The sequence below is a fragment of the Haemaphysalis longicornis genome, unplaced genomic scaffold, assembly GCF_048455015.1.
Source record: "Haemaphysalis longicornis isolate Haplotype H1 unplaced genomic scaffold, Haemaphysalis longicornis Haplotype H1 scaffold_1, whole genome shotgun sequence".
Classification (NCBI taxonomy): Eukaryota; Metazoa; Arthropoda; class Arachnida; order Ixodida; family Ixodidae; genus Haemaphysalis; species Haemaphysalis longicornis.
The window spans coordinates 98,653,511-98,676,968 of record NW_027526203.1 but is presented as its reverse complement, the minus strand read 5'-3'; the positions used below and the strand labels follow the sequence as shown (position 1 = coordinate 98,676,968).

The following is a 23,458-nucleotide window of genomic DNA, read 5'->3' as shown; positions in this document are numbered from 1 at the left end:
GGGCCCAGGGGGGCAGCCACTTGTTTTGGGGATCTTCAGGGCAGCATTGAAGTGGAAGGACCGCTATGCTGTAGAGAAGCACTGCGTGGTACGCTCACAGCACGTACCCCTTCTCGGGTTTCCAGCTATTCAGGAGCTTGGTGTCGTCCAATTTGCGAACGGTGTTGTCAAATCAGCTGACGGAAAACAAGGGACGCAGTTAATCGTCAACACCTTTGCGCCACAAATATTTAATGGTCTAGGTGAACTCAGAGAGGCGTATGAGATCCGCTTGCAGCCGGGAGCCATTCCATATTTCGTGAACGTTCCTAGGCGCATTCCAATCCCTCTTCTCGACGTCGTGAAGGGTGAGCTGGGTAAATTGTCTACAAGGCAAGTTATACGGAAGGTTACTAAGCCCACACCGTGGCGTACCGGCCTGGTGGTTGTTGAAAAGGCTTCAAGAGACTACCGACTGTGCGTTGATCTGACAAGACTGAACAAAGTGGTTCTTCAGGAACGGCATGTGCTCCCTACGGTCGAGCAAGTACTAGGTCTTCTCGGTGACGCCAAGGTATTTTCAAAGCTCGACGCGACATCCAGTTTTCACCAAGTGCGGATGGCTGAAAGTAGCCAAGAGTTGACAACATTTATCACGCCGTTTGGGCGGTACTGTTTTTGCCGACTCCCATTTGGTATAACCTCGGCGCCGGAGTACTTCCAACGCCAGATGTTTTGCATCCTCGAAGGGCAGAAAGGTGTGGTCAACATGATTGACGATGTGCTGATGTTCGGCCGGAACCGGGACGAACATGACAAAAGGTTGGCGGAGGTACTTGGTCGCATGAAGGCAGCGGGTCTGACCTTGAACAAGACAAAGTGCCAGTCTGGGGTGGACAGCGTACGCTCTCTCAGAGTTGTAGTTTCAGCAGAAGGTATCTCACCGGATCCGGCCAAGGTAGAGGCCGTGCTGAAAATGGTGCCGCCGGTGGATGTTGGAGCTGTTCGCAGGTTCCTTGGCATGGTGAATCATGTTGCAAGGTTCTTGCCGCATTTGTCGAATGTCGTGGCTCCAATCAGGGAGCTGTTGTGCAAGAACGCTGCTTGGATCTCCGGGCCACCTCAGGAAGGTGCTTTCGAAGAAGTCAGAGATGCTCGCGTCCGAAGTCTGCATGGCTTGCTATCACCCGGTGCAACCAACGGTTGTTTCGGCAGATTCCAGCTTCTTTCGGCTCGGGCCAGTTCTACTCCAGGATCCACCCAACGGAGAACGACGAGCGGGAGCTTGTGGCGACCGAGCACAGGTACAGCCGGACCGGGGAGGAGGCCTTGGCCGTAAGGTTCGACGAGTTTGTCAGGGGTCTTCAGTTTCTTGTGGAAACAGATCATCAACGACTTACGGCTTTGCCAGGGGAAATGGAGGTCGACCTGCTGCCGCCAAGGTTGCAGCGTCTACGACTGAAGCTGATGCGGTATCAGTTCAAGATCGTGTATGTACCCAGATCAAGATCGTGTACGTTGTCCAGAGACCCATTACGCGGTCCCGCAAGAGTGGGTGCCGACTACGTGGAATGCTACGCCAGAGCAGTCAGCGCTAGCTTGCCCATTAGCCTGGAAGTGATGAAGCGCCATCAAGCGTTGGTGTTCCACTCTAGTCAGTTTCTGCGAGTACAGCTGGCCTGCTAAAGCAAGGCTACTTTCGCACCTAGCGCCCTCGTGGAAATTTCGTGGAGAGCTTTCAGTCGCTGAGTCGGTTCTCTTAAGAGGTAGCCAGGTGGTGGTCTCAGCTGCACTTCAGGGGGAAGTTTTGCAGCTTATACACGAGGGGCACCTCGGTGTTGCTCGTTCCAAGGCAAGGGCTAGGGAGTCCGTGTGGTGGCCAGGAATCAGCCGCAGAATTAAAGACCTCGTGGAGAGAGAGAGAGAGAGACAAAACTTTTTTTATTGAACTAAGGTGGGGTGGTTCCTCATTTCAGGTAACCATGTGCCGTCCCTGCTCGACTTGCCCTCTCAACCAGCAGAAGTTGATCTTGAGGGAGGGAGCTGGACAGTAGTATCTCCCACTGCTCCGGGGTAGGGGAAGGAAAATGGGCTGGCAGGTCTGGGTTCTTGACACACTCCCATATTATGTGCCATAGAGTGCCTGGTCTAGTACAGAATTTACATTGTGCGTCAAATTGTGTAGGAAATAACAGATGCATCCTGACTGGATGTGGAAACGTATTTGTCTGTATTAGTCTGAGTGTGGTTTCTTGGTTCCTTGAGAGGCTGTCGTGCTCGCCACAGAAGTCTGAGCTTCTCGTGGTGAGGAGACGCCGAACAAATAAAGATGTCGACAACATCCAAATCACCCTCGATGGGCACGACATCAAGCCAAGCAAATCAATCAGGATTCTGGGTCTGCTCATCCAGGCGGACGGCAAGAACAATGCCTTGGTAGAGCAACTCACCAAGACCATCGAGCAGGTCACGCATATGGTACGCAGGGTTGCGAACTGGCACAGAGGCATGAAAGAGGGTGACACGCTCAGGCTTATACAAGCGTTCGTCTTCTCACGAATAACCTACGTGACTCCATACGTCATCCTGAGTAGAACGGAACAGGATAAGATCGACGTGCTCATACGCAAGTCACTTAAGCAAGCCCTTGGATTACCCATGAGCGCATCCACAGAGAAGTTACTACGTATGGGGCTGTACAATACTGTATCGGAACTCATTGAGGGCCACTTGTCAAGTCTAAGGGCACGGTCACTGAAGTTTGGTCAGTACACTGCGGCCCGTTCGTGTAGTGACCAAACTTCAGTGGGTTCCACGAGACCAGCCCCAGTCGCAGATGATCCCGGAATCGTGGCGTAAACCTATAATAGTCCACCCGATACCTAGAAACATGCACCCGAACTACCATCAAGGTCGCAGAGAAGCACGCGCAAAAACGCTGAATCAGATTTGCTGCCGAGTCCCGACGACGGCCTACACCGACGCAGCCCACTACAACGGTAAAAGAGCCATGGTGGCCGTGGTGACGGACAGGTGTAAGCATTTGACCAGTGCATCCATTCCAAGAGCCACAGCCAAAGAAACTGAAGAACTTGCCATCGCTCTCGCCCTCACGCAAACCAACACCACGACCGTTGTCACAGACTCACAAGAGGCATGCCGCAGCTTCATGTCGGGGTGGGTGTCACCCGTGACGCTACGCATCCTGAAAAGCAAGACGCCGGACAGGAAGGTGGCAATTGTGTGGACACCGGCCCACTCCTTCATGAGAGGCAACGAACACACCCATCTCGTGGCCCGAGATCTCGCCCACCAGGCCGCGGAGGAGACACTGGAACCCACGCCACTCAGAGCCTTCCACGAAATTACCCAACACTACAGGCTCAGTAGAAGAACGTTCCCGGCACCACACCTCGTGGAAAACTGTCAACAGTGCGCGACGGTGAGGCAGCAAAGGGCCGAGCCTGTGATTCAATCCCCTGCCCCACAGCTTCCTTGGCAGCAAGTGGGTGCCGACTCATTTCGAAGGCCCAAGATTTCCTGTGCGTGGCTGACTATTATTCCCGCCACCTGGAAGTGTGGACCTTGCGTGGAACTTCGAGTAACGCAGTTATCTCCGCCATGAAGAGCGTCGTGGGTCGTTTCGGGGTGTCCGAGGTGGTTCGAAGTGATAATGGGCCACAATTTTCACCCCGTGAATTTGCGGAGTTTGCTGAAGGCTTTACCCGTCGCACAAGCAGCCCGGTTTTCCCGCAGTCGAACGGTGAGGTGGAACGTGCGGTGCGTACGGTGAAGGAGCTGTGGCGAAAGGACGCAGATCGTCACATGGCCCTGCTGTTGTATCGTGACACTCCCGGATCCACAGGCTCCTGCCCAGCACAGCTGTTGATGGGCCGGCGGTTGCGGACCTGTTTGCTGAAATCATGAAATCAAGGGACTTGCTGCAACCAGCCTGGCCTGACTCGGCGATTTTTGCCGAGTGGGATTCTGCTGCTCGGCGGAGACAGACGAAAGACTACAACCGCCGCCATGGTGTTCGGCAGTTGCGGGAGTTGCGGCCTGTTCAGGACGTCTGGGTCACCGACATGCAGTGTGCTGCACAGCTGCTGAGCCCGGGACAGCGGCCTCGGTGCTACGTGGTTGCGACACCGAACGGGGTAGTGCAGCGTAGCCGCTGCCATCTCGTTCCCTTCGGGGCCAGCAGGGCTCCCCGGGGCGGACTCTGTCACCCGGAGAGCAAACCAGCCACCCTATTGGCTCCAATGGTTTGCAGGGGACTTCTGTTCGAGACGAGCCTTGCGTGGACCGCTCACCGAGTGCAGAAACTGTGAGTGCAGGAACTCCACGTGTTCCTAGTCCGCGGCGTACACGCTCAGGCCGACGCGTGATCGCGCCGAAGAGACTGAACTTGTAAACCTGTAAAAGGTGTTTGTTTTCCCCAGAAGGGGAGATGTGGTGTAGGTGGCGCCACTAGCCCTACTAACTCACTAACCTACTAACCTAGGCGCCTGTGTCTGTTATCTGTGACTGTTGTAGTTCTGTCGAAGTGGCAATAAAGCAGTGGGCCACGGGGGTTATTGTGCCGTGATCGCTATGGCGTGACTCACTGCGCTGAGGAGCGCATGGAATCTGCAGGGGAAGTGTGCCCCTCGTGCCTGACTAATGAACTCGTACTTCTAGCAAACTAAGCACAGGACGAAGAAAGAAAGAGAAGCCGAAACACACGCTGTGTGTTTCGTCTTCTCTTTCTTTCTTCGTCCTGTGCTTAGTTCGCTAGAAGTATGAGTTCATTAGTCAGCAGCAACCAACTCGCCCAACTATCCGCTTTACTCGTGCCTGCTTTAGGAGAGCCATCCCTGAGGCGAATAGGAACATTTTTGCGCAGGGGAATGACGCAGAGAAGGCCTCCTGCATGTGCACAAAAGAGCTGCACTTGGATGACGTCTAGAACGGCAGAACGAACACCAACCTTCGCCCCATTTGACCACCTCAACTGCCCAACGCCCTCTTATCATGCCAGCCATGAAGCTCGTCAATCGGCAGTAATAGCTTTGTACCTAGTGCCTACTTTCTTGTCTAGTTGCACAGTCGGACCGTGCTACAACGAACTCCAGTTCAACAAAATTTCCGCTTCAACGAAATATTTCCAATTCCCCATAATTAGCCGTAGAAGTCAATGCAACAGAGCCCTTGCTACAATGAACCATTTGTCTCTCTTGCTTTCGCTTCAACGAAATTTCCGCTCATTGGGGCTGGGTTTGAACATTTGTTTTAAAATAAAATAAGCATAACGCCAGCTAGTATCTAACTTTTTTATACATTATGGATGCTTAGATTCACCAAGAACGTGTGCCGCACGCCCACACCACCACCCAAAACAAAAACAAACTCGTGGGTGGAAGCCATTGTTTGCGGGTGACAATGATGTGGCTGGCCGTCTTTACACGAGGCCTGGTTCACCAAGCCGGAGCTACAGCCGATCTGTGTCCAGTTGAAGTTGCACGAATGTGCTCTGCTGTTGACGAGGCGCCGTCGTGTACGTGTTGTGAGAGCAGCTGTCTTGCAGTTTTCCTTCTACAATTCTTCCAAGTTCAAAGAAAAGATGATGTTTTCGTGTTTAGTCTTGAACCCGCATCATCCTATCTTAGTGGCGACATTAAATGCAAGCTCGCGTGACTTGCCTGCCAAAGTCAGTGGCCGCCGTGCCCAGTCAGAGGATAAGATAATGGCACCGCTCTGCCACGAGCGAGAGGGGGGCTTCCGATGGCTTGGCAGCTATCTGCAAGTGATCAACTCGGTGGACACGCCTCGTTCTACAGCAATATGTCCTGTGCCTTCATTTCTTCAACCCCCCCCTCCATAACGCACTCTTTGCATGCAGGTAAAAAACAGATAATCATTGGTATGTTTGTTATCCGAATAAACACGACATTATTGCGCGTCACACATTTTTCTTAACATTTTATGATGCTGCCAGTGATGCCGAAATATACGGGGCTATTTTTCTTGCCCTTCCGTGGTGTGTTGGGGCAGATTTTGCCTTAACGAATTTTTGCCTCGAGATTTTTTGCACGTCCTGTCAATTTCATTGTAGCGGAATTCGACTGTATCACATTTGTGCGCCTGTGACAGTTCACGTTTGCTTCACTGCGGGAGCAAATGCAGAAATATGAAAACTGATTTGTCGCAGTTTTCAAACCCGTTTTGCCATTTGCGCAGTCTGTGCACGGTTTTCGGTACTTCTGAAAATTCCAACCAATTTTAAAGTGTATGCCAATGCATAGTAAGCGAGGATGCAAATATGTAAACTTTATAACAGATAAAATGAATTAGACCATTAATAATTGATGCCATTAAAGTTGTACTAACTATTAAAATTGTAATGTAAGTGAGTAAAAATTGACAAATATTGAGAAAAAATCATAACCAACATCCACAGACCGCAGTGCTTGCACTCCCAACAACATTGCGGAGCCCCGGGCTCCCTTGGGCTAAGCCTGGGGCTCCGAGTGCAGCTGAGCATGCCACCTGGTTGCAGGCTGGACGTGCTGATCATGCGGGGCACTCCCAGCGAGAGCGAGAGCGTGTTCCACATGCCGCCCGGCTCGGCGGCAGGTCTGCTCGAGGCCAGCCACAGCTGCTGCTCCCGGGTGACCCTGCCCGAGAACACGGTGGCCTCCCCGGCGGCCGCCCAGTGCAGCGTGGGGGGCTCCTAGCCGGCCTGTGCTGCTCGCACCGGCAGTGCCACGGATCAGTCTCGAAGGCCTCTTCTGGTGGCCACTGTTGGCATTTGCTTGTCCCCTGCTGGTCGTGGCTTTTGCGAACAGCGCTGCCCCTGCTGAATCGCCGTGCAGCGGAGGTGGCAGCATGTGCTTGACACCCATCAGTGCCTGTCTGTGCACAGCATTGCTCCCATGCTGGCTGCTCCTTGTTGTAGCAAGGCAAGCACTGGTTTGGTGGCCTTGCAGAAGCTGTGGGGATTGGCGGTGAGCGCCTCCGTGACGTCGGCTTAGGGACCCTCGCCTTTGTCGTCTGCTTCACTCGGGCTTGCTCTCCCTGCTGTGTCTTTGCGCTCGGTTGACGTCTGATGCTTGTTCGTACCAGATTTTGCGTGTGCGCAACTTTTTATCATGATGATAGCCTCAAAATCGCATACACCAGCTGAAGGCGTTATTTAAAGTGTAGTTTTTGATACTGTTCCGGAAAAAACATTTCCAGGGCCGCTGCAGTTTTTGTGAAGCTGGCCCTGTGCGGAGCGCGAAGAGCCGGAGTAAGCGTCAGCTTCAGTGTTCAGCAATCTTTGGTACAAAGGGAGCCGCCAGCTGCTAATAACCGACAACAGCGAAAATGCAAGACCAAAACAAATACCAGGCCTTCGGGACCGTAGGCAGCGGGCATTACGATTCCCGGTAATCATATGTAAGGAAAACAAGTTTTTGCAACCTCGCCGAATGATCGAAAGTATTGCGAATCACATCACTTTATGTTGTCATGGCATGAAAGTATGCCGACATGCACTATGGGCCGCAAAAACTGTAGGTTGAGTTCCAATAGCCCACTGTGTGTATAGCAGGGGTGAGACAGCTGCGCATATTGCGCAGTTTTGATACAAATTCGTTTTCTTGCGCCATGCTGCTCCAAAAGCTTGAAAATTGCAAAAATTGCGCCAAACTGCTCCAAAACAGCCCGAGGGCCAAGGATTTTAACGCTCCCGTGAGTTTTAGTGGGGAAAATGCTTACTGGTGGCATAATTTTCCAGCACCCCCAAGGTCATGCTGTTTGTAAAGGTTTAATTGATTGATCATTCAATAAAAAAACGGCATAAAATTGTCCCCGAGACAGTTTTTCAAAAATGACAATGTCAGGTTGCACATGTTAAAATATTTTGTGCATTTTTAAAGTTTCCCATCGAAAACCATTGCAAATTCCTGCTGAAAAAATACTTCTGTGTACGGAGGCGACAAACTGCTTGTGCAAGTTGATGAAAAAACAGCAATTTTCGGAGCGCCGTATCTCCGGAACGACATTACTGGGCACCGCCATCTTGGTGTGGTGAATATTGGAAAACGTGGCCGCCTGGCGAAGCAGTGGCTCGGGGTTCAGGAAGAGTGCTCTTCGCTGATTTCTGGCGTGGTTTTGGTTATGGAGGTGGCTGGGTTTGCATTTAGTCTGAGTTGTTGCGGGAAGTTGCGCGACTCGAAAGACGGGAGTTCACCAAAAACAATGTGGTGCCCCCGAATTCGCCATGTTTCAGCCTTGAGTGTGAGGAGCGCTGCGTGCTTGAAATGATATTTCGGGCTCATTGCAGTGTTATAAAACGCTGAGTTATTGCTGCCTGTGACAGCGAGATCGCGAGCCGCAGGAATGGGGCGATCGACACTGCCGAAGTGGAGGCGCAGGCTACATCGCCGCAAAATGTTCAAGCAGTGTCCGATAGCGGGACGAGCTATTGTTGCACGCTAGTGCCAATGGTTCCTCCATCTGAAGTGAAATTTACTGCCAATGGGAGGTGGCTAAACACACCAACGTTACTCAAATTACGATCGTAGGGAACGTGTACCTTGGGGATCGAAATGGGAGGGCTGGTGGGGTGCGACGACTGTCAGTGACCCTCGCTTTGCGCAAGTTTTGCCGGGGCTCTCTACTCTTGTGCTTAAGGCCGAGTATGGGATTACAAAAATAATAATTTCGGCATCCACATGATAATAAAAATGCCTTACGATTGCTTAGTTTTTGAATTCGATATCTTCGACGGCACTCCATGCTATCTATGCACAGAGCCTAAGAAGTAAAAAAAAATGGTTTGTAAAAAGGTAGTGCAGTTCGTACCTTGTGATGCACCGGTAGAAAAAACTTTATTGAAAGGTTGTTTCAATGTTATGCATGTTCGAAACCGATTACAAAGTGCAGTTTTCTCCTCCACGTTGCCAAAAATTTGATTTTTTAGGCTCCTAAGGTGACATAATTAACGTCGTTCTTCTGCTCCAAATCAAGGTTCATCTGCTCCAAAATCGAAATTTTGCTGCTCCAAAAACTGCTCCCAAAACTGATTTAGCTGTCTCACCCCTGGTATAGGCACGTGCTGGTTTTATACCAGGCTTCTAACCAGTTTGGAGGTTTATTGAGCAAAACGAGTAACGTCTACGGTAAAGATGCAGTAACACTATGTTTGTTCCGACCTGGAGGGAAATTCGATACATTTCCCACACCCCTATCTCCCCAATATGCAGGTATGCATCATAGGAAAACTCCGCTCAAGAGGAGCATATAACAGTAAAATCGAACTGATTAATGGGCAGGGTCCTCCGTCCAGGACAAGAGAGTAAGAGTAATTTTCTTCGATCATAGAACACCATCCCGAGTAGACTAGGATTTGTTCTTTACGCCTGGAAGGGGTGGAAGCCAATAAAGAGCCGTTTGGAAATATTCGATTTCGATGCACGTATAGTATTTATTGCGTTCGTTAGCTAGTATATCACACCTTCAACACCGTAATCATGTCATAATTGTTTTGGTTGAGAGTCAGCTCGTTATGATAACGATGGTTACGGTAGAAATTCGGAGCACAAAAGCCGCCTTCGAGTGACAACGTACGTTGTCTGGAGCGCGATCGCGGTGGTGTAGCACAAACCTTCTCATTCTATTTGCGTGTGAATAAACAATGTGCGCTCAAAATATGCATCTTCTTGCACGCAGCCATAATGAAAGCGAATTTGTGAAGACGGGAATGGATGCCGTACAGCCTGAAGAAACTATCCACACGATATTTGTGATCCTCCCAAACATCCCAAAACCTACTAATAAGAGATTTGTGAGTGTGGAAAAATTAATGTGTTAGGCACAGCAAAAAAAAAAAACATCACCCTGATACAAGTCAACAACGAAAGAAATAGAAGACAGCCGCTTTATTTCCTGCTTATGCGATGCGCGTGTAGGGGCCCTCTGCTTGGTACATAGCATGAGACTGTTCAGTCTTCATAAGAGCATCCCCAAAATACTGGATGGAAGCCTACGCATTTTGAATACTTATCTAGGAGCTCTGAGCGCTGAACCTCGCGTATAAGCTAGAAAGGACAAGTTACACACGACCTTCTGACCGATGCTGTTAAGAAAATTGTTCTCTCTCTCCTCGTATGTTGCAAACTTGTGGGGGATACAGCTTTAAATTATTTATGTGTGTCAGGAGCTAGTGAAAATGCCTGAATTGCTAGAAATACGCTTTTTGATGCACTAAAGCGGGCGATTTCTAGCACGGGCACTGTGCTACACCCCTCAGAAGCGGGGTGTAGCAGACGACAGGGGAGGGAGTCCCTAAGCCGACGTCAGAGCCAGGGTCCGAGCCACTCAAACATCTCACCGCCAATTGGCAGTAGGCCTGGGCTTCCCTCCTGTGTGGACTGAATGAGCAAGGCTGCACCAGTGCCTGCCTGCTCAACAGCTCAAGTGCACTCTAGTGCCTGCCTGTGCACTTCCGTTTTGGAGTGCCCCAGTGCATTGCCACCAAGGCAGGGATGCACACTGCCGCAGCAGCAGTGCCACCGCGTGATGGCGCTACACCAAGTTTAGGTTGCGATCTCCTGCTGGCATGTGTCCAACCAGGGCTGTGCAAGGCCGTTTGCAGCACTGGCCAAGGTTGACGTACTCCGAGGGCAGTGGGCCAGAATCGTTGGTGCTAGCCGAGAATTGGGAACCACGTGCTAACAGCCCTGTAGTTCAGCTACGCTGAGCTTGATCCTCTTAATCCTAAATAGCTCGTGCTCTCTTGCTGCTTGTTTGTGTGCCAAGCGTACTTCTTTTGCGGAATACCTGGGTGTGTAAATAAATTGTAATATTGAACAAGTGCTAATTTTTTTTGTTTTGCTTTTCTTAGCCTTTATCATTATTGTGGCTCAACAGCAAAAAAAAAAAAAAAGAAAGAAGAAAGCAATGTGTGGGAAATGAATCTGTGTTTTGCAATTTCAAGTTTCACTATGTCCAGGTTTCTTCTGAGCTTTGTAATGCTCAGTTGGCAAGGAAATGTGTAGTGCTGCAAAGGGCTTGGTGTGCGAGCATTTCTGTGCCAGTCCGTTATCATCAGCCTGCATGGCACAGAAGGAAAAGCGGGGAGGTCTGTTGAGTGCACCGTCCCATTTTTGTCAGGAGACGGTTGCAGCCCCACAGGCTTTGGCGGCAAAGAATGCACTGGCCACGAACGGCAGACTGGCGAACCTTTGCCTTATGGTGCGAGTACATGGCAGCACTGGCAGAAAGCACTACGCCCAGGTATTTGTAAGACGAACACATGCTCATTTCTTCCCCACCGAGGGAACTGCTGCGTCTCCGCTGGTTTCCGCGAGGGTAAAAACTGCAGACTTCTGGGCACTGAACCGGAGTCCAAGCTGTGTTACCTCAGCGAAGCAGATGTCCAGCAGGGTCTGCAATCCATCGGCAAATGCGAGCCCTGGCAGGCGGTATTGCTCGTCCGCCCCAGTGGTGCTGCGTCTGAGCCGAAAACCGAGACCACATTGGAGCAGTTTCCGCTCAATACTCGAGGCATACAGGACATACAAAAGCGGAGAGAGCGGACAGCCTTGACGGAGGCCCCTTGTGACAGGGGTGTAGTCTGACTGAGTCTGACCAAAGTGCGCTGTCCCGGTGTTACCCTCGTAAAGTAGTCGGACCGTCCGCAGCAGCGTTTCCGGAAGCCCGAGACGACTGAGTTTCTGGAAAAGAGGGGCATGGGGGACAGTGTCGTACACCTTTTCCACGTCCAAAAAGCAGCACATTAAAGAGCGCTGCTCGTTGATCGCGATTTCGGCACACTGCGTCAGTATGAACAGGATATCGTCTGGACGATGGCGTGGGCGAAACCCGTTCAGAAGTTCGGTCAGGAGCCGTTTGGACTCGGCCCACCTGCTCAGCCATTTCTTGAGGGCGCCCATGAAGATGCGGTACATCGCGCTGGTTACTGTGAGGGGTCGACAGTCCTCCAGGTTATCGGCTTGACCGCCTTGCTTAGGTATAAGCGTCAGCCGACCGTGATGCCACTCTTCAGGAATGGGTCCACCCTCCAGAATGCCGGTAAACAGCACCGCCAGCTGTTTTCGTGTCGCTGGCCCAAAGCACTTCAAGAGTCGCGCTGGCAAACAATCCGGTCCGGTGGCCGTACGAGAGCCGTGTCGAGCCAAGACACGGTCGACTGTTATGCTGGAGAATGCCCAGCGGAGTTGCGATGCTTCTAAATCAACAACCTCCTGCAGAGGTAACAAGGGGCCGGTACTCATGGCTGCTTCATTTGGTGAGGCAATGGTGGAATCAGCATCCATGGAGCCGAACAAGCGAGTGAAGTGCTGATTCAAGTGCTCTTTGATATTGGGGACTTGTTGTCCCGCCCTGAGTTGCTGCGGGGGCTCGTCTTTTCGGTCTAAGCTCTTGACATAGCGCCAGAACTTTTGGCAAGTAGCCTTTCCCTCTTCCCGCATAGGTGCAGCAGGCACAGGTTATTCTCGGCAAGCTTAGTCTGCACTAATGCATGCACCCCGCGTTTGAGCGTTAGGTAGGGTTGCCAAGTCGTTATTGTCGCCTGCTTTGACTGCACCCTGGTGAAACCACGGTTTGCAGCGCGACACGCTGGCCACGCGGTTTCCACCTCGCAGTCCTACCAGCGATTCAGCTTTGGTTGGTTGGATCCGCGTACTCTGCTCATGTGCCGCTGCATAATGGAGCGGAGGACTGTCACAAAGTCATCATATGTAACTGCCTCGCTTCTTCTGTGGCTGTTCTCAAACTCTGCGGCAACTGTATCGATGGCCCGGTCTGGCAGGTAAGTTCCCACGGTTTCCCGTGGAAAGCTGTCACGCCTCCTCTGGCCACCATGTGTGAAGTGAAGCAGCAGGCGGTTGTGGTCGCTCCCCAGGCTGTGTACGCCACTTTGACGCCAGGATCGTCAATACAGAACATTTGGAGAAGGCCAGTGAGACGGGGAGACACCAACGCATAATCAATGGTTGTAGCACTGCCATGCGCACACCAGGTGAGTTGCCCTTGACAGCGTTGACCAAGGTTGGCGATTGCTAACTGCAAGTCGTCCGCCAACTGAAGCAGCAACCTGCCATTTGCATCGGTGAATCCATCCAGTTCAGTTACGTGACCATTGAAATCGCCTATAATCATTATTTCTTGATTCTTGGCCCATTTTCTTGCATCATTTAAAACGCAGGCGAGCAGTTCCGCGTTAGCTGCATGGGGCGTTGATACAACAGACAGTTACAGGACGCACACTGCCGTAGGTACACCCAAAAGTTCGCCGAAGGCCCACAGGCGGTCACGGCACTCCCCCTTTTGACGTTTCCACCAGAGGCTGCGTCGCCCAAGCAAGCCCACACCTCTACCTTTGCGATCATTTCCCGACCTATTCTGGCCTGTCAAGCACCAGTCCTTTTGAATGGGTGGTTGCTCTTCATCACGGAGGTGCATTTCTGCTACTGCGTAAACAGACATGCCTTCCTCCTCAAGAGCGCGATACAGTTCTGCCCATTTCTGGGTACACCGGGCACCGTTCATATTCAGGAAGCCTGCTTTTACACACCTACGATGTGCGCGTCGACGACGACGGCGGTGGGTTCACTGCAGCTTATGTTGTGGGTGGGGTGGTGCGTTGACGCTGTGGCCGTTTTGCGTTGCCCTCTGCACTGGTGACGCAAGGGACTTGCGATGCTTCCTCGGCGTTTTGGAGTCTTGCGAAGAGTGCAGTTTCTGAGCCGTCGTGTGGCCACGGTGGAGTCGATGGCCTAAAAAACCTTGAGTAGCTTCACAGATCCTTTCATCGACAAAACTGATTCCTTGAGGACTGTAGCGCACGCCCTCTTTTTCCCACAGCCTTTGTTCAGGTTGACGAACCTACGTCCTACGTCGGGCTCGCTTGCACCATTGCGCAAGAAGCAGAACGGCGGCCCGTACCTCTTTGCCCTGATTGGTGACATCAGGTATGGAGCATACCAGCAACCTGGTCGAGCGGTCTGTGCCGCCATCCAGCGCACGCGTCACCTGCCCGGGCTGGCCTTTCATCACTTCGGTGAGCCCGACGTACAACGTAGCGTCGCTGGATTGGTCGAGCTTTGTGGTCGTACCTAACAATGGATTCCATGGCTGTTGCCACTGAGCTGTACCCTTTCCGGTACATACACCCCACCACTTCAGGCAGCTCGATCACTCTTTGCACGGATGTCGCAATCGCGCCCACGTTTCCATCCCCGACAATGATGACCTCACGGTCGACACTCTGAGCAGGGAAGATGCATTTGTCGCCAGGGCCTGGATGAGACCTCGATGCTCGATGTTGTTGGGAAGAGGGCGTTCCTCCCAGCAGCTGTTGCTTGGATGCCGGTGACAGGGGTGACACAGAGCTGTATCGATTTTTGTACCGGCATCATTGTGGCTCAGCGACTCTTGGCCGCCTATCTGTGAACAGTGCAGGCATCTAGTATCCGAGTCGTCTTGCGCAGGGAGAACAAGGGGAACAGGCTGCTCGACGACTGGGGTTTCCGCTACATCTCCATCAGGTTTTTCTGCGGCCGGCGCAGGAGAAGGCCCAGCAGAGATGTCAAGAGTGCCGGGAGCTTCCATAGGCGTCACTTCACCCTGTTGCACCCCCCGATCGGCACGACCACTGCGTAATGTGTGATCCGGTGACTGTAGGATATCCGGTGCCTTGTGACTCGGGTCCCCTTCTTCGGAAATCGCGGCCTCCGCCTCAGAACGGAGAGGCGTCCACGGAGAGGCGGGGCTGGGCGGCCAACTGCAGAACTTGTTCTTGCAGATATACCACTCTCCTGAGCTCGGTTGCCTCCTTCTCCGCGGCCTCCACTTTACGGGCCAGAGCAGCGCTGGAGGAGCACATGTTGCAGACGAAGCTTCCTGGCGCTCGGGCATCCCGGAGAGTCCTGAAGTCCGTTTCATCCAGGTACGCCCACCTACGGCACTGGTCGCACTGCACCTGCAGCGCGTCGTCATCCTCTCGCCGCGTCGTAGTTTTCACCATTTCTACGAGTGCGCCGATCCGCAGGTGCACGGAGACGGCGGCACAGGAAACAGGTTTGCGGGGGGACGGCGAGGACTGGTTTTGGGAGAAAGCCGGCCGGCTCCCCAAATGCAGTGCTCCTCGATTCGCGGCGCCGCACCTAGGCTATGCCTACTGCCTGGCCACGGTGTCTTTCTGGGATAGTATGCTGCAGACACTCGCCAATGCTGTTCTAGAGGTGTCCATAGAACATGCCGTAGAACGTCCGTCATCGAAGCCATACCGGAAAATAAAAAATCCCGCGCAAGGCGGTGAAAACTGGACTGAAAGCATGGAGGAAAAAAAAGCTTAGGAGAGGCCCTGACGTCACACCCAGCGCAGCCGGAAACGCCATTTTTGTAAGTCGAATGGCGGACTCTTTTTCCCTCTCTCTCCATGGAGGAAGAATCTCTCTCGGTGCACCTGGTGCACCTTTTCCGCCTCCTCCGTCCTGTATCGCCTCTCTTGTCGTCTGCATCTGCCAGCGCCGAGCCGGCGGAAATCAGCTGATAGGCAGGTAGAAGGCCGTTTTGCAGCGCGTGACCGTGAACCTAAACGCGCGGTTACGCGGCCTTCAGTGTGGCCGCAGCAGTTTTGTGAAGCGGCTCGCTCGAACAATGCCGCAATGCTCGGTGCCAGGCTGCAAGTCGCGATCGGTACCCAAGGAATTGGGCGTCACTTTCCACCGGTGAATGCATCATTCCGCTGACTAGTATTGCTGTACATTGGTGTGCATTCATCCTTTGTTTGCAATCGCCGCCGTTTATAGGTTCCCAAGCGATGGAGAACGCCGCAAACAGTGGGCGAACGCCGTGCGGCTACCGCACTGGAGAGTGCCCAAGTTTGCGTTGCAGTTTCACTGGCAATCCCAGAGATGATTATTCAATTAAACGGCCGTTCTATATATATAGGTAAGCAGCACTTCATGCAGATTTCAAGCTAAAAAAATGTGGAATGTTTTTACCGTTGTTCGCGTGCCTTCGATAGACTTTTTGCGAAGGAGGGGGAGGAGGAGGCAAAACGTTTTATCGAGCAAAAAAAAAAAAAAGAAGAGGGTGGGTGGCGTCAATAAACTTTTTTTCGCCAAGTTTCAACTTGTCTCAGTGTCAATAAATTCAAGGTGATATAAGCTGAAAACGTTCATACACTAAAACGTTCATGCGCTGAAAACGTTCATACACTAACTAGCGTTGAAAAGCGAAATCCAGACGAGACCACAAAAAAGATACAGATCCCAGATCCAGCACCCTTCCAGTCAACAGACGGACACCTACCAAGGTAATAGGACGATGGAATTATATCAACCGGGAATCTACCTTGTAACAATTGCAAATGCACTGCCGCGCATCGCCGGCCTAGCAAACTACATGCACCGGCGATAACCAAAAAAATCAGTTGCGAATCGTTCGGTTGCAAGTCGCCTACGCACTGCAAGTTGCGAATCGTTCGGTTGCAAGTCGCCTACGCACTGCACACCGTGTATCACTTTCCGAAAATCTACTTGACGGGTGTCCGCGCGTACAACGGGACGGCGCGACCGGAGCAAAAGCTTGACGCGGTACAAGGTGCACTTGCAAGTAGAAATTAAATGACATATTCACATCGGCGCAGCTGTCGCAACTCGCAGCATCCTTTTAGAGTTCCGCAAGACCACAGCGCAGCAAAGCGAAGCAGACATCTTCGCAATCGGACGACAAGGCAGGCGCTGCCTTTCCTCCATGACTGGCGGACGGCGGGCGGGCCGTTTAAAAGCGCCTTTTTTCATCGGCCTTGCCTACTTTCCACGGCTGCCAAATGTCGAGAACTCGCGAAGGTGCAGGAATTCTTTCTAGGTGGTTACACTTCCAATGGCCGCCGAAAACACGTGACTTCCTCCACACTTTTGCCAATGAGCGGTTTTTTCGCACTTGATCTCACCCCCACTGCTCTCTGCGCATGCGCTGCGTTGCTATGGCAACGGAGGCGCGTCGCCTGCGTCGTCTGCTTCCATGTCTGCTTCCTCTCCGCCGCGGCTGCGCTCCGCGGCGCCGAAGTCAAACGGGAGCGCGCGGCACGCCGCTCGTCGATGCGCGCCGTCGGCAACGAGAAGCGTGTAGCCGCGTATGCGATCGCGATGGAAACAAAAACAAACCAAAAATAGAACAGAAAGAAAAGAAGAAGATTCGAACGCGGAGATCTAGGCATTGGGCACATTTTGCTCAGCCCAGCGATGAACAGCTGATCTCACGATTCGTGTCGTATTTCGAAATGCGCTGGTTGTGGCTAAGCTAAATCGGCGCTAGCATGGGGTTTCATTGCGATGGTCACTTGATACAATCGGCACCCTTGTCTGTGCATCCCATCCTTGTAGCGCCTGTTTCAGAACTTCTTACTCAAATTATCAACTTTTGTAAGCTGTGTATTTGATGTGCTTCCTTTGTCCGGGACAATGCTAGTCTCGTACGTGTTGATCAGTCTTTTTGTTGTTGTCGAAGTTGTTCTGTTCACCCTCCTGTGCTGGGCCTAAATAGAGGCTTGCTGTACAAACAAGCAAATAAATAAATAAATAAATAAATAAATAAATAATATTTTCATTACTAACTATGTATGAAAAACCCGAATGAAAAGGGCAAAGGTTACGCGCAACTGCAGGGTTGAAAGCCTTCCGCGCGCGCAGTGTTTTTTTTTTTTTTTTTCATTAGGCCGGGAAAGATGAACCACGTAATGAAAGAAGCTTCATCCCGTGTTTGTTTTTCGGTTCTTTCATAGACCCCACAAAGCAGAATTCGGCAGCAAGTAACGCGAACGCTCTCAAGCAGACGCGTTCATGCACCGCACAAGGCGTGTTTACATCGTGAATTTAAAGGTGCCAAAAATTACGCAATAATAAAAAATATAATACACGTGCCGTCATTGCGTAGAAAACGGCAAGGCCCCTTAAGCATTTCTTTTGTTCGGGCCCTGATCGTTTGAGATGGATTATGCCATGCTTCAATGACAAAGGGAGGCTGGTTATAGCACAGGATCCATGAATCATTCATTTATTTAAAAAAACACAGGACATATTTATTACATGCGACAATTAACACCAGTTTTGTTGAATATACACGTATGGGGTACACAGTGTAGGAAAACATATCAAAATAGGAAACTGCTCCTGAATCGAAATTGCTAAACCAGAACAGAGTGTACTAAACCAGAATGAGAGCGTAGATTGTGTCCTCTAGTAAATCTATGAGAGTGATTACACGTGTCCCAGAAACAATATATTCATCAAATAAAAACAGGACAGGCAAAACAAAGCATACATTCTTTGCTAAAGACAAAAATGCGTCCCATGACCAGATGCGCATACATGGAGTATGTTACTAGAAGCTGTGAAAAAATATACCTAACTCTGGCTCTCTTGGGCTGTAGGATTCAAATAATTTTTTTCTCTTGGCTCTGAAACAACGGTATGGATCAAACCGGGTGCTTTATACGCTCCCCTCAACATTCTGCTTTCTGCCCTACCCGGCCACGAGAAAGCCAGTGTTCCTTGAGAGGCAAGGACTTCTTCTTCATGGCCAGATCCATCACTTCCATTCCATCTACTGACACTTCCGTTCTTTTCTTCCGTTTGAATCCTGAGCACCCCTTTGTAGGTGAACCTCTAATAGCAATTCCACTGCTTGTGGCCACATTTTCCTTGGCAATGTTTTCGGCTTCACCGAGCAGAGAAAGTATGCGCTGTAGCGCTGTCTGGTCGTGAACGTAGTAAAGAGAGGACAGAACTTGGGAGCTCTTAGCTCTTATCTGCGACTTTAGGTGGTGCGTCGTTTTCTGAGAAGCCCTGGGCAACTCTGATGCACAGCCTTTGGCAGCATCTCCTCCGTCAGCATCAGCTGATGCTACTTGCTGCTCGCCGTCCTTTGGCGAGTCAGCTTCCGAGTTCATTTCAGACAATGTCGTACTGATGGCACAGAGGGAAGTTAAATACGGTCCGTCCCTGTAAGCCGCCGGGAGACGAGGAAAGGTCCATCCATCGACGAACAAAAATACTGCGCCGAAATGCTTGCACGGTTGCTTGGACTTTTTAAAGTCCAAGCAGGAACAACTTGGGAGGTTGAAGTCCACCTCATGGAAACCACGTTCTCCCCGTTCAGACCTAATCTGAAAAGTTCCCTCCTTAGTCCCAGATGTTACATCCTCACTGCTATACTCTGACGCCCTTGTTAAGCGCTCCATGACGTGCTTTATTACAGCAGGTGGCCTTCCATGCAGGTAACTAGGCACGCTTTCATGATAGAGGCGGTAGCTCGATGAGAAGCTGATGTTTGCCTGAATGAGCTGCGCCTGTTTTTCAGGGAAGAATTTTTCTACTAGCGCTTGAAGAAGGCCTCGCAGGCTACGCCGCCCACTGTTTCCAGCCAAGCACATTTTCAGTACTCTTGTTCTGGGAAAGGTAGCGGCGCCCCAAGTCAATCATTCAATTCAATTCAATTCAATTCAGTTTATTTTAACATCAAGGATGTTTGGAGGCACAGACAAAAAGCCATACAAAGGCTTGACAGAGGTCCGTGCCCCCTACATGGCACACAGTGGAGAGTAACGGGAGGCCGTGTTCATATTGGCAACAAAGCAATTACATGTTTTTTCGCGTACAGAAGCAGAGCGCCACTTTTGTAAAACAAAAAAAAACTACAACAAAGAACAGAGACCGTACTATAGTGACTAGATAAGGGAAAGGATTTTTGTGTGCACCAGGAGGTCAGTAAGGCATTCCATAATGTGTGACGCTAAGAACAATAGTTAATCCGGGATTGCAGCAACATATAAATGTCAGTGATAACAAAGGAGAAACAGAATACAATAAAAAAAAATATACGGGAGGTCTGAGACAACTACAAAAACGCGTTACGCAGATCTTTAAAAGAGACTGTAAAAATATCAGTTCCATGTTCGCAATAAAGTCGATTGAGCATTGAAGGGAGGCAAAATTTCAGCATTTGCTTTCCATAATTTGTGCGGCACATGTCAACTTGCCATTGCTCTAGGACTGCGGGTTGCATAAGAAATGACGTTTTTTCGTAGTTTCGCAAGTTCGGCCATTGTACCAACGTTTCTGGCTGTTTCTGAATTACAGTTCGGAGATAACTTACATGGATTTTACATTGATAATTTTAAGGTCATGAAACAGACTACTTGTATGGGATAGCGGAGGTACTTTATTTACAATTCGGATAACTCGTTTCTGCATAAGGGGTAGTTTTCCTATGTTTTGAAGAGTGGTAGTGCCCCACACTAATACGCCATAATTCAATAGAGATGAAAAGAGACCATTGTATAAAATGATATTAACAGATATGGGAAAATAAAAGTACTGTTTCCGCATACAGCCAGGCACAACTGATAATTTCCCGTTTAGGTAACTGATGTGTTTACCAGGACATATGCTCTGAAAAGTATACACCTAAAGTTTGGAAATGCGCTACTATTTCGATTTCGGTATTATCTATATAAATGGGAAGCAATGTGAAATTTTTATGTCGGGGGTGAAATAGAATTGCCTTTGTTTTGTCGGTGTTGATCCTGAGATCATTACTAAAGATCATTCATGATAGAGCGCACTACATAATTGTGCTCCTACGCGCCTGTCGCCTCCGTAAATGTGACAGGTGTCTTTCTGACCTGTTGTTTTTTGAAAGATCTGCAAACGACGAAGGTTTCTGCTGTGGAAGTCTAACGGGTCACAATGTCGTTGTCCAAGCAGTCTTCAAAACGCAAAGTGGAAGACGAGAAGAGGTGCTTTCAGGAGCGATGGGAACTTTCTTATTTCTTCACGGAATCAAGAGACAAGGTGTTGTGCTTAGTCTGCCACCAGACTGTGGCTGTGCCGAAGGAGTACAATGTTCGACGCCACTTCATGTCTTGCCATCACGAGAAGTATGGTGCTCTTACTGGCAACGTTCGCGAGCACACCGTGACTCAACTGAAGGCGGCGTTGGGAAAGCAGCAAAACCTGTTCAAAAAGGCTGCCAAAGCAAGCGACGAAACGGTAAGGGCAAGCTTCGTCATTTCTGAGCTTATCGCCAAATCATCCAAGTCCTTCACTGAAGGTCTGTTCGTGAAGCAGTGCCTGCTCGGAGTCGCTGATGCTACCTGTCCCAGCATGAAAAAGACATTCGAGAAAATAAGCCTCTCTCCAAACACCGTCTCCCAGAGAATTAACGAGATCAGTGGAGACATTGAAAAAGGATTAATCAACCGATGCCACGAGTTTGAAGCATTCTCTATTGCAGTTGACGAAAGCACTGAGATCGTGAGATCAGCTGTTCATTGCTAGGCTGAGAAAAATGTGCCCAATGCCTCGATCTCCGCGTTCGAATCTTCTTCTTTTCTTTCTTTGTTTTGCTTTTGTTTTTGTTTCCATCGTGATCGCATACGCGGCTACACGCTTCTCGTTGCCGACGGCGCGCATCGACGAGCGGCGTGCCGCGCGCTCCCGTTTGACTTCGGCGCCGCGGAGCGCAGCCGCGGCGGAGAGGAAGCAGACGACGCAGGCGACGCGCCTCCATTGCCATAGCAACGCGGCGCATGCGCAGAGAGCAGTGGGGATGAGGTCAAGTGCGAAAAACCGCTCCGGGGTACAGTGTACTAGAAGGTATAGTGCCTGGAATATTCTAGGCGCTGTATAGAAGGGGCAGTGCAGCGGCCGCCGCTCCCCGCCCGACTCCCGCAACGTCGCCAGTAGCGGCGGCGCTGCGGTCAACCAATCTTCCTAGCGGGCGGGCCATGGGGCGGGCGAAGCATTCGCGGTGCACGGCGGAGCGCGCCCGTGCGATGCTTTCGCGCGCTCCAAAATTACCGCTTTCAACAGTTTTATTTATATTCTCTGGTTACAACGACGAAAAAATTATATACCTCTACCGGAGAGCCACAGCGCTCGCTGAAACATTCACGGCGCCGAGCGCGCCAAGCTGCATCCGCCGTAATAAAAGCCGTAAAATTGGAAGCAAATAATAGCCCCGCAATTCTAATTCTTTCATCAAATGAAACACTTACAGCGCAAGCTACCCACAGTTTGTTGCATATTTTTAAGGCCAGCCTGGAGAATCCAAACATTGCGTGGATAAAAGCACAGAAGAATTAGTGGTAAGACCTGCAGGAAATCGTCAATTATGCACATGAGGGCGTGGGACATGTATTCACGGAATAAGGAAGTTAGTCTTGCATGAATCCACAAAATCATTTTATTCTCAAGAGCTTGGCAGAAAAAAGTATTTAACACAAACACTGAAGCAGAAAGTATGCTTGGCAAAATGAAACAAATAGCAAAGTGACTATATGTATACTCCATTCAAAAATCATGTCTTAGACAGGATGTTCGCAATTTTACACCACAATAATCACGAAAGTTGTGTATAGTACTGTTATGTTAACAATGCATAGTAAAAAAAATGTTCACATACATATTACAATTACAGAAAATAGATACGAAACATGTTCACTTCCAGTCCCGCCGCGGTGGCTCAGTGGCTAAGGCGTTGCGCTGCTGAGCACGAGGTCGCGGGTTCGATTCCCGGCCGCGGCAGCCGCTTTTCTGATGGAGGCAAAAAGCAAAAACGCCCGTGCGTACGAGATTTTGGCGCACGTTAAAGATCCCCAGGTGGTAAAAATTAATCCGGAGCCCTCCACTACGGCGCGCCTCATCGCCTGCGTTGCGTCGGCGCGTTAAACCCCACAATCAATCAATCAATGTTCACTTCCATTAGTTAACAGTTTAAAGCTTCAGTAGCTGCACCTGTACACAAGTGCGGTGCGTCCGCTTGATTAATGCAGCTTCTACATCCCGCATCGTAACCACTGCCGCTTCTGCTGCAAGTTTCCGTAGTACAAATGTTCTCTAGTGGTAACACCGTCGCTGTTTACAGTAAGAAATACTGCCTCTTCTACAGTCACATCCCTTGTGCCGGCGTCCAGTGAGAGCAAGACGTAAAACACGCTCCCTGGGCACCTTGCATCTCATGAAAAGTCCCGTACTGGTTGGGCAATCCGCTCCACTCAATGACGCACCTGTCACAGCGGCTCCGTCACTTGTCGCCGGCTTGTCAACATATGCTCGTCTGCAGAACCCAGTAGTGCCTTTTTTTTTCACGGCAGGACATCCTCTTCGGGTTTCCTCTTTTTGTCGTTTCTTTTTGAAGGCAAGCGTTTACTTAAACATGGAGGAACATTCGGTAGAATCGTTGGAACAGCGCCCGGTGCGAGGGTCGGGCTCCCGCGCTCAATACGCGCCTCTGTGCCGTTAATATGATGAACAGTCTTTGACAATGAACATACAATAGTCCTTGATAATTAACATACTCCTTCTCAAAGTGTAACTCACAAATAGCACAATCCGGCGTGAGCCTCCTGTCGCTTCTGCGCAGGTTGCGTTCTCATACGCTTCTTCTCCCCGAGTCAGCGGGTGCTTTAAACCAC

At 50.6% G+C, this 23,458-nt stretch overlaps 1 protein-coding gene across 5 annotated transcripts in view; it reads left to right on the top strand.

The window, feature by feature from the left end:
* The window catches only part of LOC144178361 (glycerophosphocholine phosphodiesterase GPCPD1-like), a 103,350-nt gene extending 92,529 nt beyond the window's left edge, over positions 1-10,821 (top strand). For all 5 annotated transcript variants that reach the window (XM_077706159.1, XM_077706177.1, XM_077706153.1 and 2 more), the window contains one exon: positions 6,518-10,821. In XM_077706159.1, coding sequence (XP_077562285.1) covers positions 6,518-6,695 — 178 coding nt within the window. In that variant the 3' untranslated portion in view covers positions 6,696-10,821. The remainder of the gene's footprint in view (positions 1-6,517) is intronic.
* The last annotated feature ends 12,637 nt before the right edge of the window (positions 10,822-23,458 follow it).